This window comes from Vicugna pacos, chromosome 13, assembly GCF_048564905.1.
Source record: "Vicugna pacos chromosome 13, VicPac4, whole genome shotgun sequence".
NCBI classification, from domain to species: Eukaryota; Metazoa; Chordata; class Mammalia; order Artiodactyla; family Camelidae; genus Vicugna; species Vicugna pacos.
The window spans coordinates 1,817,681-1,836,946 of NC_132999.1; the positions used below are offsets into that span (position 1 = coordinate 1,817,681).

At 39.3% G+C, this 19,266-nt stretch overlaps 1 protein-coding gene across 6 annotated transcripts in view; it reads left to right on the top strand.

Moving 5' to 3' along the window:
- The window catches only part of KYAT3 (kynurenine aminotransferase 3), a 62,607-nt gene extending 52,240 nt beyond the window's left edge, over positions 1-10,367 (top strand). For 3 of the 6 annotated variants that reach the window (XM_072974028.1, XM_015251597.3, XM_072974029.1), the window contains 3 exons: positions 1,491-1,567; positions 1,824-1,910; positions 9,975-10,367. In XM_072974028.1, coding sequence (XP_072830129.1) covers positions 1,491-1,567; positions 1,824-1,910; positions 9,975-10,037 — 227 coding nt within the window. In that variant the 3' untranslated portion in view covers positions 10,038-10,367. The other 3 variants (XR_012078979.1, XM_072974031.1, XM_072974030.1) reach the window with 3 other exon arrangements.
- The last annotated feature ends 8,899 nt before the right edge of the window (positions 10,368-19,266 follow it).

Consider the following 19,266-nt stretch of genomic DNA (forward strand, 5'->3'; position numbering starts at 1 on the left):
AGATTCCAACTTTCTCTTCACTATAAAATCTTTAGAATTGTATTTATTCTCTTCTTTTTTTTTTTTTGAATACCATGGCAATAAATTTCTCTTTTCTAATCTTTACAAGAATAAATGAGCAGTAAAGCCAGTTGATAACCTCCTGTTCTTCTTCCTACAGCCAGGAGTAATCACTCCTTTCTCCAGGTTTCCTTTGCATATACTACTACTGAGTACCAGTAGTCACATGGCAGGCGAGAATTCTACCGCTGAGCCACCCATGCAGTACTAGTAGTTTCACATAATTTACAATTAGTCTCTAACCGTTCTACGTTGTCATTTTTGTTAGAGCCCAACCTGAATTAAACACACATACATATAACTTGAAATAGTAATCGTCATTTGTAAAGTGAGGATTGTTGCTTCTCTCAGAATTGTAGGACAAATAAATGAGAGAATCATGTAACCTGCTTAACAAATAGGAGGTACTAAATAAATGGTAGAATATTATTAGCATTATCTTACAGAAATCTTACATTCTTAAAGCACAGGGGAAAATGGAAATAAAATCATTAAGGAAAACCATAGTAAGACATAAAAAAAATGCAAGTTAAACTTTCTTCAATGTCAAGAATTTTACACTGTTAATTTAAAGAGCCAGTGATATTTAGTGAATGAAAGAAAGAAGATAACTGTCTCAATTTATTTTGAGCAATAAATTGTAAAATTTCATTGATTATAGTAACCATCAGTGTTAGTTGCTTTAGGGCATTCAAACAGATCTAAGTGTACAGAACAGTAAGACTGAAATAATATGAAATGTAGATTGCTGAAACTGAATGCCAGAGAAGCAGCTTGCCTAGAATTTAAAGCAAGATTAGAGCGAGAGATAAATACAGGAATACATATTTGAAGTTTTTCACCAAATTAAAAAAAAATTTAAGCATAATATTTGGAAGAGGAAACAATAAAGATATCACTTGCAAGAACTACACAGACATTCTCTCTTCATAAATAATATATAATATTCATTCATTCATTCCATAAAATGCTTCTCATTACTTATATACTAGACATGATCTAGGAGTTGTGGGTAATGATAGGTTGCATTGCCCTTGTGGAGCTTACAACCTAATTAATAATTACTATTTGGGGGTATAATTATTATGGACGAACACTCTGTAAATTTAGGTTTTATTTCCATGATAATGATCGTAGAGACATATTATTTCTAAATGGAAAGGCAACACTCCTTCCTTCCCCTTTCCTGCTCTCTTCCAGTACTAAAAGGTACATACACAAGCATGATCAACCAGATGTGTATGTGAGTACTGCCTCAGAGTGTCAGTAAAGCTCACCGGTGAAACCCTTACTTCCCACACCATGCAGGGTGAGTCTCCAGCAGATTCTGTGGATATCTTCTGAGGAAAGTTTGAATCTTCATAGACAAATGAGATACATGTTGCCTCAGACATAATATACAGGCCATTCAAGTTTTATTGTTGCTTTAGATGCAGACCTCTCTGATATGAAGGACAGCAGTGAACCTTACGACTATAAATTTGTGAAATGGATGACTAAAAATAAGGTAATATTTATTGGCCTTTGCAGTATTGTGCTGTGTATACTTAATTTATGAAGGAATCCTGCTGATCTGCTTTAAACAATGATAACTAGTTTTGTTAGATGATTGTCTACTCGTAGCTATTTGTAAGATTTTAAAAACATTTTTCTTTTAGACATTGTTAATATTTAGAAGTAACTATTTCTAATGTTTGTGGTCCTAAAATTAATATTTAAAATGTAAGTAATTTTCCTATTTTATCTTCCTATTTATTTTTCAGAAACTGTCAGCCATCCCAGTTTCAGCCTTCTGTAATGCAGAGACCAAATCACAGTTTGAGAAATTTGTGCGATTTTGTTTCATTAAAGTAAGTTCCTTGGTGTACTCAAAAACATATTTATAATACCCTTCCTTTTGATTTATAAAGCACCATATTTTTCAGTTGCTAGACATGATGTGCTCATATGCAGTTTTTAAATTTTGGGCTTGCTGTCATAACAGTTTTTAAATTTTGGCCTGCTGCAATAAAATTAACCTACCAGAACAAAAGTCAGCACTTTTTGAAGTTGAGCTTATTGGATTATAACATAATCAGACTCCTTACTTGTAATGTTACAATGTCCTGAATAAAACCAAACATTACTACACATGTGAAGACATAAGAAAATGTAACCCTTAATGGGAAAAGGGGAAAAAAAAGCAGTCAATAAAAACAGATCTCAAGATGATCCAGATAAAGGAATTAGCAGACAAGGACTTTAAAGCAAATATTATAAGCATGTCCAAGAAGTTAATGGACAATATGATCACAGTGAGTGACCAGATTAAAACTATAAAAAAGAACCAAGTGGAAATTCAGGAATTTAAAAATGCAATATCTGATATGGAAAATGGGTCTTAGCATACATAAGATGAAGGTGAGAATAAAAGGGTCTACTTGACTACAGATCCATAGAAATTGTCCAATCTGAAAAGAGAGTGAAAAGTTGTTTTTGAAAAATGAATAAACGCCTCAGGTCTATAAGTCAATGTCAGCTAATAATATACATGTAATTGGGATTACCCCTCTCCTCTCAAAAAATAAAAGACAATGTGGCAGAAAAAATATCTTAAGAAATAATGGCCAAAATTTCTTCATATTTGGTGAAAAGCAACTTAGAGATCTAAAAATTCGGTGAACTACACAGGATATAAAGAAAATTACACCTTGACACAGACCAAAGGTAATGAAAGGAACCAGAGAAAAACTATACCTTGCATGCATAGGAGCAAAGATATGAATGTTAACTAACTTCTTATCAGAAACAGTGGAGACCAACTTACAATGAAATGACATCTTCAAAGTGCTGAAATAAAAAATTTATCAGCCCAGAATTCTGTATCCAGGAAAATATCCTTTAAAACTGAAAACAAAATAAACATCCAAGATGAATGAAAGCTAAGAGAATTCAGCACCATCAGATCTGTGCTTAAAAAAAAAATCTGAATATATTATTGTTTTTAAGATGTTACCACTACTGAAAACAGTCTTACCAAGATTAAGGCACTCTGTACACCAACACACTCACCTGTAGTCAGATTGGTGTAAATGCTGTTTTCAACTTTTAGAGACAAGCTTATAGACAAACTAGTAGAGGCTTATCCAGAATAGAATATACATATTAACAGTCTAACAATGTCAACATTTAATTGACTGAAATGTAGAAGAAAGGGTAAGGCCATCCTCTTATAGTGGATCTAGAAATAGAGGTACAAATATATTATTTGAAGTTACAAACAGAACTAATAGTAGAAAGAAGTACCATAAGACCTCTAGTTTTTTTTTTTAACATTTTCTAATTGGTTTATAATCATTTCACAATGTTCTGTCAAATTCCAGTGTAGAGCATAATTTTTCAGTTATACATGAACATACATACATTCATTGTCACATTTTTTTCTCTGTGAGCTACCATAAGATCTTGTATATATTTCCCTGTGCTACACAGTATAATCTTGTTTATCTATTCTACATTTTGAAATCCCAGTTTATCCCTTCCCACCCCCCACCCACTTGGCAACCACAAGTTTGTATTCTATGTCTATGAGTCTGTTTCTGTTTTGTATTTATGTTTTGTTTGTTTGTTTGTTTAGATTCCACATATAAGCGATCTCATACGGTATTTTTCTTTCTCTTTCTGGCTTACTTCTCTTAGAATGACATTCTCCAGGAGCATCCATGTTGCTGCAAATGGCGTTATGTTGTTGGGTTTTATGGCTGAATAGTATTCCATTGTATAAATATACCACTTCTTCTTTATCCAGTCATCTGTCGATGGACATTTAGGCTGTTTCCATGTCTTGGCTATTGTAAATAATGCTGCTATGAACACTGGGGTGCAGGTGTCACTTTGAAGTAGGGTTCCTTCTGGATATATGCCCAGGAGTGGGATTCCTGGGTCATAGGATAAGTCTATTCCTAGTCTTTTGAGGAATCTCCATACTGTTTTCCATAGTGGATGCACCAAACTGCATTCCCACCAGCAGTGTAGGAGGGTTCCCTTTTCTCCATAGCCTCTCCAGCATTTATCATTTGTGGAGTTTTGAATGATGGCCATTCTGACTGGTGTGAGGTGATACCTCATTTTAGTTTTCATTTGCATTTCTCTGATAATTAGTGATATTGAGCATTATTTCATGTGCCTATTGATCATTTGTATGTCTTTCTTGGAGAATTGCTTCTTTAAGTCTTTTGCCTATTTTTGGATTGGGTTGTTTTTTACTTATTAAGTCGTATGAGCTGTTTATACATTCTGGAGATCAAGACTTTGTCGGTTTCATTTGCAAAAATTTTCTCCCATTCCGTAGGTTGTCTTTTTGTTTTACTTATGATTTCCTTTGCTGTGCATAAGCTTGTAAGTTTCATTAGGTCCCATTTGTTTATTCTTGCTTTTATTTCTATTGCTTGCGTAGACTGCCCTAGGAGAGCATTTTTGAGGTGTATGTCAGATAATGTTTTGCCTATATTTTCTTGTAGGAGGTTTATTGTATCTTGTCTTATGTTTAAGTCTTTGATCCATTTTGAGTTTATTTTTGTGTATGGCGTAAGGGAGTGCTCTAGCTTCATTGCTTTACATGCTGCTGTCCAGTTTTCCCAACACCATTTGCTGAAGAGACTGTCTTTATTCCATTGTATATTCTTGCCTCCTTTGTCAAAGATTAGTTGACCAAAAGTTTGTGGGTTCCTTTCTGGGCTCTCTATTCTGTTCCATTGGTCTATATGTCTGTTTTTGTACCAATACCGTGCTGTCTTGATGACTGTAGCTCCATAGTATTGTCTGAAGTCTGGAAGAGTTATTCCTCCAGCCTCTTTCTTTCTCTTCAGTAATGCTTTGGCAATTCTAGGTCATTGGTGGTTCCATATAAATTTTATTATGATTTGTTCTAGTTCTGTGAAATATGTCCTGGGTAATTTGATAGGGGTTACATTGAATCTGTAGATTGCCTTGGGTAGTGTGACCATTTTAACAATATTGATTCTTCCAATCCAAGAGCATGGGATATCTTTCCATTTTTTAAAGTCTTCTTTAATTTCCTTCATCAGTGGTTTATAGTTTTCTGTGTATAATTCTTTCACCTCCTTGGTTAGATTTATTCCCAGGTATTTTATTACTTTGGGTGCTATTTTAAAGGGGATTGTTTCTTTACTTTCTTTTTCTTTTGATTCATCGTTAGTGTAAAGAAGTGCAACTGATTTTTGAATGTTAATCTTGTAACCTGTTACCTTGCTGAATTCTGCAATCAGCTCTAGTAGCTTTTGTGTGGACCTTTTAGGGTTTTCTATATATAGTATCATGTCATCTGCATATAGTGACACTTTTACCTCTTCTTTTCCAATTTGGATCCCTTTTATTTCTCTCTCTTGTCTGATAGCTGTGGCTAGGACTTTCAAGACGTATGTTGAATAGGAGTGGTGATAGTGGGCATCCTTGTCTTGTCCCAGATTTTAGTGGGAAGCTATTGGGTTTTTCACCATTGAGAACTATGCTGGCTGTAGGTTTGTCATATATAGCTTTTATGATGTTGAGATATGTTCCCTCTATACCCACTTTCGTGAGAGTTTTTATCATAAATAGGTGTTGAATTTTATCAAATGCTTTTTCTGCATCTATTGAGATGATCATGTGGTTTTGTGCTTTCTCTTGTTGATGTGATGTATTACATTGATTGATTTGCGTGTGTTGAACCACCCTTGAGTCCCTGGAATGAACCTCACTTGGTCATGATGTATAATCTTTTTTATGTGTTGTTGGATTCTATTTGCTAATATTTTGGTGAGGATTTTTACATCTATGTTCATCAGTGATATTGGCCTGTAATTCTCTTTTTTGTAGTGTCTTTGCCTGGTTTTGGTATAAGACCTCCAGTTTTAAAGTAGTAAACACAGCTTTTCCCCATTCTCTTCTTGGAAATTATTTTTACAAAACAGCTAGGAGAATAGAAAACAAATTCACAAATGCCCCAGTAAAGGAGGAAGAGTTGCCACATACAGTGAAGGTAATGGTAGAGGGAAGACACCATGAAAGTCTCCTGCTTCTGCATCTTCAAATTAGAGCCAGAGCCAGTGGGTAGCCTCCTCATTTATCAAGAGCAACAGGACAGCTCAGCGTGCTGGCAGTGGGAGCTTCCCCAGAGCCACGTGGCAGCACTGAAGAAGCAGAGCAGGAACACGCGGTCATGCCATTTAGATCCTGTGCAAGCCAGGCTGGAAAGGAGACTGGTTAGGTTATAGATTTGCTCCTCATCACCCCCATCATTTTGTTAAAGCTGTGTTAAGGCAACATGAAGGCATGACATTAAATTGGAGGTAGCCAATAAAATTAGTTGAGAAGAACTAAAATCTAAAAGAACTCTCCCTCACTGAATTCTGCACTAATCACATTAAACTGCACTGCGAGCTAGAGAAAATTTCTACTCCTTCCTGGTGCTCCCCTGGCTCCCCTCTTATACAAGTCTGCAAACACATCTTCAGTTCATAGACAAAGCCAGCAGGGAGCTTCCTCACTACCCAGAACAATAGAAAGTGTAGGTGTGCTGGCAGTGAGTATTAAAAGGAACCATCTGTGAATCTATAAATAAGATACTATAAGGGAAGAAGGTATAGTGGAAAACAAATGTCAGACAATATTCAACAACAACAAAAAATTTTGCCATAGAGCAAATAAAATGTGTGATATTTCAAATTCAAAACTTTTAAAACAAGATTACAGTGGAGATTTTTTAAAGTTCAGGGAAGATAGAGTAAAATAACATAGGAAGATGAAATGGCAGCTGTCAGAGCTCAGGTGAGAAATTCAAGGGAAAAATTAAGCTGTTGGTAACTGTGATGACATTGGATTCAGGACAGAGAACACTGAATACTCCTGTAAGCGCACTGAGGATTGAGAAAGGTAAGCAAAAGCAAGTGGAAAGGAACAAAGAGTTTTAAAATGTTGGAGAGAAAAATGGCAGCCGTGTAAGACAGATGGAGCACCGAGCGTCCCTGAGGGAAGTGAGGAGCAGAACAAACAGGACTGGGGAAAGACTGTTACAGCTTTTATTTTGAGAACACTTTCCATTTAAAACAAAAGATAAATCTAAAAATTGGAAGTGAATGCCTCGTCTCAGGAAAAACTGTCACAGAATAACACTGATATGCCTTGTTTAATTTACTGGATTTTAAAGAAATGATTCTTTGGCATCTAAACAAAATGATCAAGGCCTCCATGGAGGCGGGAGAAGAGGATCAGGGTGGATTCACGTCCTTTTTGGCAGCAGTCCGTATTGGAAAATAACAAGCAACACCAGGAAGTCCCTAGGGAAAGTTGACACACCCAACCCAACCTCTTGGAAAGGCTAAAGATAAAAAGATGGCAAAACACGCCAAGAAAATGGAAATTGGAAGAAAGCAGGTTGAATTTAGGGCAAAATAAACCAAAAAGCAGCACTTTACAGTGGCTATGGGTAAAATCCTTAGTAGCTGTCAAAGACATAAAAGGATATTCCACTTCACTCATAATAAGAGAAATGACAAACACACTGCAGAGAAGTTTTATCTTATCTGTTAGGTGGAAACAACCAAAACAACTGAAAAGTTTTGTAAGACCGTCTCATACATTGATTTGAAAACAGCAGTGGAATTTGTAACGTTTCTGCAGTGGTTAGTTTGAAATTGTTCATCCAGATGGAAATGGCCATATCTTTTGACCCAGAAATTCTGCTTCTAGGATTTTTTTCCTGTGGATTCACTTGCACATTTAATGTCTTGTGTTCAAGGATTTTCAGTGAAGCGTTGTTTGTAATATCAAAGGATTATAAACAACCAAAATACTCACCAATGAAGGCTGCTTGAATAAATTGTGGGACATTCACATTCATAGAAGAGTGAAGCAGCTCCATGTAGTGATAGAGCAGGAGCTAAAAGCAAGGGGCAGACTGGTTTGCGAGGAACACTGTCATTTGTATAAAAAGGAAAAGGGAGGCATATATATACACACACACACATTCTATGTCTATTCTGTTTGTTTCTATGTCTATCTAAACACGTTGAAATCACCAGAGTTTTTTCCAGCTTTCACCCTTTCCATGTTTGTCACTCCCTTCTCTGACAGTAGAAAAAAAAAAACCTGACTCTCCTCATGTAGCCACTCCTTTTAATCAGTCCCTCTGTGTGTGACCAGTCTCCTGTCAGTGCCGCTGCCCCTCCACCCACCACCCCTGACAGGCACCCTTTACCTGACTCAGACTCGGACACTTTGCACCAGGCTGCTGCCACTGCCCCTCATGGTCACCAGCCTCACCTCCCCTGGGCTTCAGCACCCTGTGCCGACCTGCTGCTGTCACTCTCCTGCAGAGACACCCTCCTCTCTAAGTCTCCAGCACCACATGCAAGGCTACCACAATCGCCGACTGCACAGAAGCCCTCTTCTTCCCTTACGGGCTCCAACGTGCCATGCCGATCTGTGCCGGCAGATACCTGCCTCATCCCATCCAGGCTCCACGCTGCCTGGAACCCCACCCCGCCACACAGATGCCTCGCTTACCTTCCTAAGACCCTGACGCTGTTCCTGGTCAGGGCCACCAGTGCTGCCACCGCCACTTCACATCACTCACATTGGGAAGTCCCCCCACTCCACGCTGGCTGCAGCATCCTGCACCAGGCTGCCAGGGCTCCTCCTGCCCCCATCCATGGACACCTATCTCACTCAGCCCCACCTAATGGCTTTTGAACTAAACAATTCTGTAGAGAGGGGAGCGAAAGGAAAAGGAGAAGTAGAGAAAGCAGAAGAAGTTATCCATCAATTTAATTTTATACCATATGCAGGTATTACCTATTCAAAAAAAATGAACGTTATCAATACAGTTACCCTCAAACAGTGTAGGGGTTAGGAGCTTATAACTAAGAGACTTCAGTAGGATGGGGCACTTTTATGAATGAACAAATTTTTCCTCGTTGAAAGCAGAGAATGGTGGACACTGAAGTTGAAAAATAAAAAATTAGAAATGTACATAAGTTAGAATTAAAACCAGAAATTGCCATAAAGGGTTGTCTTGGGGGATGGTGGGAGTAGCAGGAAGAGATGGGGAGGGAAGAAGCAGTTATTTTTCAGTGTAAACTCTTCTGTACTCTTTGTCCTTTTTTTATAATTGTGTACTAATTCATTCTTTTGTTCTTGGTCAGCCTGACATCCTCTGTATGTGTTGGGAGCTAAGGGAGGAGTATTCTTTTGTTGTCTAGAAGCCTTTTTGAATGAGGTCTGTGATTTTGCACACTTCCCACCCAAATGGATGAAATAATAAATATGGATTCCATCGGCACATCCTCCAGACTGTCCACCTGCAGCAGTGTCTTTCCTGAGTCTGGGTCTTTGGCACTGCAGGCCACTGGGGCTGCCCCAGGTGGTTATGAGTGATGAGAGCTTCCACACACTGGATGGGCATGGTTTTAGATGGGATCATGTTAAACTGTATTCAGTCTGAGCTGTATATACAATTTGTCAGTCATTTTCTTGGTGATGCTCTTTGACCCTATGCTGGTTAATTTGTAGATTCCTTTGGTGTCAGGATAGTAGTAATAATAAAGTGCCCTGCCCTGGCAGCCGGCGTCACAAAACAGTATGATGTAGTGATTGCTGTGACACTTCTCTAGCTCTCCTAATGGTGAATTCCTTGTGAGATTCATTCCCTTTCCCAACCAGACAGCAGTGGGATACAGCATTATAAATAATTGTTTGTCTGATTTGCTTCTGTGTACCTTGAATAGCTTGAGATCTGTGTATTTGGCCACTAAGGTAAGGGATTGTGAACGCCACTTCCCGGTCTCTGTGCTCCAGCTGAGGTTGTGGTGTTTAAATCTTTACTTCATCTTGAATTTATTTTGACATGTAATGATGATTATTTCATTAATTTACAGAAAGATAGTACACTGGATGCTGCTGAAGCAATCATCAAGGCATGGAAAAGACAGGCGTCTTGATACGTGCAGACTGCGTTGTTTCTGTCAGATGACCTAGTATGGAGTCCCTCGGTGCGGCCCCTTGCTGGTTATCGCACCGTAAAACTCAGCACAAATGAAATTTAAAGAAACATTTCCATTGTTTTTCCAAAGAAGTTAACCCCACTCCTAACAATATTCAGATCTGATTTTTTTTTCAGTTGAGATATATAAAAGCACCTTTCACTTTATGAGTGAGTGTAATGGATAAGTGTAATGTAGTGGATAAGAACTGAGAGATGCTGGTTGGGGCTTAACTTCTCTGTGCTTCAGTTTCCTCAAAAGGTGAATAAAAGTGGCACTTCATATGAAGCTTGTGAGTTAATAACTGTTTATGAGGATGTAATGGACTAATGTACGTAAAGGCTGGCAAACAATAAGCACTCCACTGTTAGCCAGTTTCACTTCTCTGTCACTGTATAAAAACTCAACCAATTACACCCCACACCCCAGCTCTGTGTCTTTGCTTTGTCTCCCTGCCTGTAGTTCCCGTCCCTGCATTTACTGGTGGCTTTGAACTCTGCTCAGAGTTTTGCCTGTCTGTCGCAGGCACCACCATCATCTGGGGTGGCTTCAAGGGGCACATAGATTACTTAGGCCTTAGGTGCTTTGACCTCCTCACCTCTGGTGATGGTCACCTGCACTCCGTGCTCCACCTTAGCTGCCCACTCCCTCAGGCATACCCCGAACCTTCCACCCCTCCAGGCTGTTCCAACTTTGAGATAATAAATTAGTCATTTCACACTATAAACATCTATTCCTACTAAGTAAGTAAGTAAATACCACCCCCACTACTTCCCTCTCTGTTACTCTCAAAATATCACTTCTTTAAACTCACTATAATTTCAAATCCACTATTTCTCATGGCCCTCTTATGTCAGCATCAACTAGGGTCTTTGTTGAAAACAGAATTGGGTTTCCTCACCCCAGATCTACTGAATACTAACTTCAGGAGCTGGCTCCTCCCGCGTGAGTCTTACACGCACTGAAGTTGGAAGATCACTGTGTTGGTCCTAGGACCCTCTGCTGTAACTCCCGTCCGTCTCTGTCTTCACTCCCTTCCACATCCAGCTTAGATTTCATCATCCACAGCTACAGACGGGATATTTTTGCTGCCTTAAATAACTTGCTCATTGTTGCATCTCACCTACCTGGTCAGAAAATAATTCAGCCCTGGGGCTGACGCTCCATGCTTGCACATGGGTGCTGAGCACTGCTGTAGTGAAGTGCTCAGTCGGGCAGGCGCCAACAGCCATGAAGGCCTGGCACTGACCTTAACCAGACTCCATCCTTCTGTGTTCCCTTCGTGCGCTTGCTCAACCTTCCACCACAAAGCAATTCCTAATATTCTCCCGTTCTCCTTAATAAAAATATCCAGCCGTCCCCATTCTCCTTACAACTCAGAGCCCACCACTGCCAGCACGATTAAATGACCTCATCTGCTTCTGTGAAAAACAAAATGAAAAAAATAGAAGCCACCAGACCAGCACTCCCAACTGAGATTCTGCTAACGAGTCTAAGACATGTACTTAAGCATCCATTCTTCATTTCCTTTGTGGGGTCGGGGGGGAGGACTGGTGGTTAAACAGCACCAGGCGGACCCATCCAGAAGGAGGCCCAGGGCCTCAAGAGCCAACTTGCAGAGCAGTACAAATTCCATGTAAAAACTTAGCCTGTCCACTCTTTTGGGAAACTTGGTAAAAATTTTCACCGGGGTGTAAAAATCCACTCTCTGCAGCCTTGGACCTTTTCAGTGCTAATCCCACTGCCTGTGCTCTGGATCCCGTTTCTTCTCACATTCTCAGGGAGCCGGCTCAGTCCAGGCTCTTGCATCTTCAGCCTCTACTGGCTCCCTTCAAAACTGTTTCCCTCACAGTACCTGCAAAGAGTAAGCTGGAGTTCTCAGTAGACAAGGAATCTGGTGCTGTGATCACTGGTGCTTCACATGCAAGCCCCAACCCTGGGGTTCTAGAACTTCCATACCTGCTGGAATAGAGCTGCCACATTTCTGGTCCAACAGTCAGCCCTAGGACTGATCCATAGGGAACCCCAGGTCTGGATGATCCAAGGGACAGAAGTTACCATCTTTTCCACTTGGCTGGGATGAGGAGAACTGACTTGGGGAAGAGGAAGGCATGGATTTTAAATATGGCATCTGTGGATGAATACTGCAGTATTGGACCAGGGATAATTTTAATGTTTGGCCTAACAACCCTGGGACTTCAGAGGTCAAGGCCAGACCTAAGGCTTCCAGATGCCTAACTAGATCTCCAGGCCTAGCCATGGTTAGAGACAGTGTAATTGCGACAGTAGGAAACCCAAAAAGATTGGACAGAGAATTTTGCAAGAACCTAAGCCTCAGCCATGGCATCAGCCCCGACGGATGTGTGCAGCTCACATCTAGCTCCTCGCCCCACGTCTTGGGCTGATTCTCCTGGAGATCACTGTTGTTGCTCCTTCTGCTCAAAGTATTTAGCCCTCCAGTTGGTAAATCACATCTTTGCACTCATCTTGGTTGAAATTTCTAGCCTCCTCCTCTGTCGCTGAAAACTGGGTTCTTGGTCTTCTCAAAAAGGGACTTAAACCTATTTTTCCTTTTTCCTGCTGTTGAGAGTACATTCCTCAAACTCTTTTCTTAAGGGGACCCCAAGTCCTGGAGGTTCTTGCGTCCTTTCACAGGACCACTCTGGCTTCTGCGTTGAGCATGGACTGAAGAGAGCAAAGGTCGAGGGATGGAGACCGTTAACAGCAATTCAGGAGGACGATCACAGTGGTGGCAGTGGAAGGGTGAGAGATGATCGGATTCTGGATCTGCTTTGAAGGTAGAGCCAACAGGATTTGTTAAAAGAGTTATATAGAGGGTATGAGAGACAATGAGGACTCAAGGATGGGTTTGATGTTTGGCCTGAGCAACTGGAAGGACTGAGTGCTATCACCGAGGTGGAGGAGTCGCCAGGAGGAGCAGGCTTGGAGAAAGCCTGGAATTCTGAATGTATGTTTGAGATCCCATGTTCAGCTTTCCGGTGGAGATGTTGGGTAGGCAGGTGGATAGTCAAGTATGGAGCTGAGGAGAGAAGCTGGTCAAAAGTATCTGAGAAGAGCTTCCCTTCATGGAAAAAGATCAAAGGCAAAGCCATTCTGAGACTTTGCTGTCTTTTTTGTCCTCTTTTCCCTTCTTCCTTCTTCCTACCTGGAACATAGAAGTAAGGGCTGAAGGTGCAGCAGCCATCTTGCATTCAGGCAGCAATTGGTGTCAGAGTGAAGGCCTACATAATAAGGATGGCAGAGCAGGAAGATGAAGGGACACACCCTGGAAGCAATTGGAGCCACTGTACCCTCAGAATTTTTAATGCATGAGACAAACCCTTATTTTGTAAGCTACTATAACAGAGTTTTTTGTTATTTACAGATGAATGCATTACTACTTGATATAGAGGATATGGTACAAAGATGAAATTTTTCTTCTAGAAGATAAATTGATCTGATGAAAAGGCCTGGAGGAGAGAGAGAGAGAGAGACCAGTCTGAAGGCTCTTGCAGGAGCCCAGGGAAAAGCTGGTAAGGGCTTGAAGGATTTAGTATGAGAGGAAGGTAAAGCATCACAAATATTTGTCAAATGTGTACAATATGCCCCGTCATTCTTGTAATGAAAACAATTCTATAACCACACAATTACCAAATACTTTAAATCAAAAATCGTTCCCAGAGAAAACAAGAACACTCCTTGGTCTCAGATGGATAAACCCAAGGGTAAAACAAAACAAAACAAAACAAAACAAAACAAAAACCTAAATCCTATTCCTCAGACATGAGGATTTCATTTTATTGCTGCTCTGAGAATTCATCTAATTGCTCAATCATGCCAATTACATAGGAAGTTCACCTGCTGACAAATAGCTATCTTGGGATACATCAGAATAAATTGTAGAAACAATTGAATTTTCTAATCAATATTAACTTGATCATATTATGCAGCTGCTACTTTCTTTGACATTTAATACAGCATCTTTTTTCTTATAATATGTAAAACTTTTCATTTGTAGCAAAATCTCACGGTAAAAGAGATGAATAATAATTCTGTCCTTTTGTCAGAGAGTGGTTTTCCTGAAGAATTATTTTTGTAAATCTGCTACCCCTCTCATCAATTATCCATTAAAAGTATTAAACATCGTATTTTAGTTGAAACCTGAAGAGCTGTAGCTTCTGACATCAGAACCCCATTTTCTGTGTAAACTACTGAGATAACTTATTATAACACTGCTTTTATAATTATTCTTGAAGCATTCTGCTGACCAATATATGCATGAAAGAGTACAAAACGCATGAAAATCATCCAATTTGCTAAAGTTTTGTCTCTCTGGAATGCCCTGGTAAAACGTTAGTCTGCCTGGGAAGTGACCATTTTGAAGGAAAGCTGGCTCATGACACTTTGCTGGTGAAAGTCCATCACTGCCTCAGAGGAAAAGCCAAAATCGTCACTCTGACCTCGGAGCCCTACATGACCCGAGCCTGCCCCTCCCTAACCTCATCTCTTACTCCTCGGCCCTTCCCTCCATGCGCTCCTTGCTGACCGCTGAACACCAGGCCTCCTCCAGACAAGGTCCTCTGACCTGAGGTTCCCTCTGCCTGGAATACTTTCCACCCAGCATCCACCTGGCTACGTCCGATCTTTACGCAAATGTCACCTCAGGAGAACTTATCTGACCTCCCATTTAATATTGTAAATCCTGCCTCTCCCCATCCCCTTTCCCTGCCTCATTTTTCTCCTTAGCACTTACCATCGATCTTACAATGTTTCCCTCATTTTATTTATCATTTGTATCCCCTCCTAACCTATGTTCCCTGAGTCTCTGGATTTTTCATGTTTGTTCACCGCTGTATCCACAGCACCTAAAGCAGAATCTGGCATAAAGTAGCATTGGATAAATGACTTCCTGCAAATGGAACTTGGCCCTCAGAACACCACTGGTGGTTGGTTCTTAACATTGTTTTGTTTTTAACCTTGTGTCTCTCTTTGGTCCCTAAGATTGTTCCTAAAACAGCAGGTATGGTAGCATATCTGAGTCACTTCAGCCAGGCTTCTGAATCACCCATGCTGAAGGCTTCAGCTAATCAATAATGTGGGACTTTGATCTATGGAAACCCAATCCCAGGATACAGGACTCAAAGTCGCACTTGGCTCCTGGCTCCAAGACAATTAGATTCAATAGAGTAGAAATCTGCAAGCATTTTTAAGCCAGGCAGTGCATATGTACACATGCATATGCACACATGTGTGTGCATACACATACGCACACACACATACACACACAAAAGCTTGAAATTATATTTGTCTCCCTCTTGCCTGGTAAATAAGTATTTCTAATCAGGGTTTGGTTCAGTCTAAAACAATGCTGATAACGATATCTCAGCCCCTGCCTTTCAAACATAGGGAAATGGATGTGAACTGGTGCAACATTCCTGGAGGGCGATTTCACAATATCCATCAAAGTATTCTATGAGCATGCCGCCCTTTGATGCCCTGATTCTGTGGCTAGGTATTTACACTTTGAACACACAAACTTCCAGCCACAAATATGAACAAGCATGTTCATGGCGGCATTGTTTGTAACATCACAAAACTAGAAACAGCCAATTCCTCTGTTATTGGCAGTGTAGTTAAGTAAATTATGGTGTCTAGCCAAAGAATGCAGTTTATCTCTGTCACCTGAGGAAAAAAAAAATAGACTATTGAATATGATCTGTTTATGCCAATAAAACAAAAATACATTAACAGATGATTATACCTAGGTACACTATGGATGCATTTTACATGAATTTGAATTATGCAAAAATTGACCACTGGACCATAACAAAATATTAACACAGTCTTTCTTGTGCTCAGAATTTTAAATAATTTTCATTTCCTCAAATAAAAATTTTGTTTGAAAAAATACATAACTTCAAGGCTGACAGGCCCTGTGCATATACAATTGCAAGACGGCAGTGTCACCTGAGCTGTAAACAGCGCCACCATTTAGCCAAGGTGCTGAGGTCGAAGGAGCTTGGGGAGTCACAGGTACATTGTTCTTAGCCTTTTGTTCAGGAAATGGGACTAGCTGTGCACAGCGCTCGACAAATGGTCTTAAGAAGCCACATAATCTTCCTGTTTCCTTGTTTCATAATCAATTAAATGAAAAAGTACATTTCCATATTAATAGATCCAAATACTTTTGAGTTCCAATTAAAAGTACTCAGAGGGGTGATCTATCACAGAAAGCAAGCCATAACTAAATTCTTATTAAGTTGAAGTGTAGTTCATATCATTTTACTCTGGAACAGTTTCATGAAAATTTGAGAAAATCAAACAAGTCTGGTTATTTTAGATGTAGAGAATCATAACCATTTAGTTCAGTGGGAAATTCTTAGGATCTCCGTTGTAAAATGAAGCTACTGACCTTGGGTGTGTGGGGAGAATTTTTTTCTTAACTTCCGCATCACAGAAAAGAAAGCTAAAAGATAGATCCAATCCCTCATTCGCAAGATAGACAATAATGTGAGACTCCAGCCTGAGTTGAACCTAAGTGGAAAAGGACAGATGATAGTCCAAAGACAGGTTAGGAGTGAGCATTTTGATGAGAATGCTACAAAATTAGCTTGAGGGCTCAAAACACTGGGTAGGAAGAGACAAATGCAAAAAAGTGACCAGGGCTTTGTATGCAGCTGTTTTTCTGCATCTGGATGCCACTGCCGTAGAATAAAGTCATTAAACACTGATAGACTGCTAGCCCATTGTAGGTTTTGTGGTTTTAATAGAAAAGCCACTTTCAAGTTAACTTTGATGTTTTTTAACTTGAAAAAAACCCATCCCAATACAAGTGGTCTAAGTACCTGATGGTGCACCAAACATCACCACTGCTAAACTGTATATGGAAACTGCTTACCTTACTGGTATTCAGAACGCTCATTAAGAGTGGGCACACTGTTAATACTCAGATAATACTACTACTAGTAACGGTAGCTCGGACTCGTGACGTCTGGAGATGAGACACTGAGCAGACACTACACATGTTGGCTAAGCTCAGTGGTAGGACAGTGGGTGGCAAATGCTTTACTTCACAAAAGTGTAGGGCAGGGTCCTTTCATCCAGTTATTGTGAAAGCAAACTCCTAGGTAGGAAAGGTCAGAAAATAGTGAGAATGAGCAGGTATAATGGACAACTTTGTAAACGAGAGACAGCACTAGAGGGAAAAAAGGAAAAGCTAGCCATGATGGGAACACCCTCTATGTAAACCTCACTAACCTGGTTTAATTATTGTAAAGAAGAGTCAGAATAATCATATTGTAAAACATATTATGTCATTCATTCAATCAACCAATAACTCACATAAACTACAATTATTGCAAAAGGTTAGTCAAAAAGGTCCAAAGAAGAAATTAGGATGCTTCAGCCCTCAGTGAGCTCGACACAGTTTATTTTCAAGCACCTGTAGGAGCAGATTCAACCCTGGGAAAGCACTGCTTAAAGGTCCTTGGTACATGCACTGGTTTTACCTCCTAAATTGCACTAAGACTTTTGGGGCTGTCTGTATATCATTCTCCTATTTCAAAGGTAAATGTTGCTTCTGTTTCATAACATTATAACCAAAATTACAGTTTTCCTGTTTTCAGCATCTATCTTGCTTCCAATATTATATTTAAATAACATTGCAATGGACATCTTCATGAACATAGTATCCCATATTTTAAATCATTTCCTTACTTCAGTTCTCAGAAGTGGGATTACAGGCGCAAGATGCTTCCACATCTAATTCTTCTTGGAGTATTGCCAAACTGCTTAACTGCTTTCTAAAAGGGCTGTGTCGATTTACACTCCTATGAGCAATGCGTGACAGTAATGAGAGCGATTTTACATTCTCATCACATGGTCATACTTTATCATTTGTATACAGAGCTTTGACTTAACATACAAATAATATGAGATTATTTTTAAATTGGTAGTTATTTTACACCAATAAGGTTTTTAGCATGTGATTTTCATGGAAACAGGAAGCATCTAATGTTAAAATTCTAGAATTTTAACATTAAGAAAGTGCCTAGTAACAGGTTACATGAATATGAATGTGTCTCATGTTCTCATTTTCCCCCAGTAGCTCACTATCTGAAAACCATTAATAGGACTTTAAAGACAAATCTTATTTACACCAAAGTAAATGAACCTAAAAACATTTTAAATTAAATTCTCATATATCATTCAATTTCCCCATTTTTTTATTACAAAATGAGAATGTTTTTATTTTGAGAAAAAATATTAGCTTCAAGACATATAATAAAACAACACTAAATAGTGCAGCATAACTTTTGAAGTCACATACTTAATGCCAAATGATGTCTTTTTGGAAAAAAAGATTGATTTAAAAAGTCACAAGCTACTAATGGGAACCCTTTAGAGTTCTTTTGTTTTGTTTTGTTTTTAGCAGAGTCATTTATTTATTTACTTATTTTATTGAGTTATAGTCAGTTTACAATGTTGTGTCAGTTTCTCGGTGTACAGTGCACGCAATGCTTCAGTCATACATGAATATACATACATTCATTGTCTTATTCTTTTTCACTGTGAGCTACTACAAGATATTGAATAGATTTCCCTGGGCTATACAGTATGAACTTGTTTATCTATTTTATATATACCAGTCAGTATCTGCAAATCTCAAACTCCCAATCTATCCCTTCCCACCCCCCTCCCCCTGGGCAACTACAAAGCTGTATTCTATGTCTGTGAGTCTGTTTCTGTTTTATATATAAGTTCATTTGTCTCTTTTTTTTTAAGATCCCACATATGAGTGATATTTATGGTATTTTTCTTTCTCTTTCTGGCTTACTTCACTTAGCATAACATTCCCCAGGGACATCCATGTTGCTGCAAATGGCATTATGTTGTCATTTTTATGGCTGAGTAGTACTCCATTGTATAAATATACCACTTCTTCTTTATCCAGTCGTCTGTCAATGGACATTTAGGTTGTTTCCATGTCTTGGCTATTGTATATAGTGCTGCTATGAACATTGGGGTGCAGGTGTCTTTTTGAATTAGGGTTCCTTCTGGATATATTCCCAGCAGTGGGATTGCTGGGTCATATGGTAAGTCTGTTTTTAGTCTTTTGAGGAATCTCCATATTGTTTTCTACAATGGCTGCACCAAACTAGCAGAGTACTTTAGAAGTTTAAAAGAA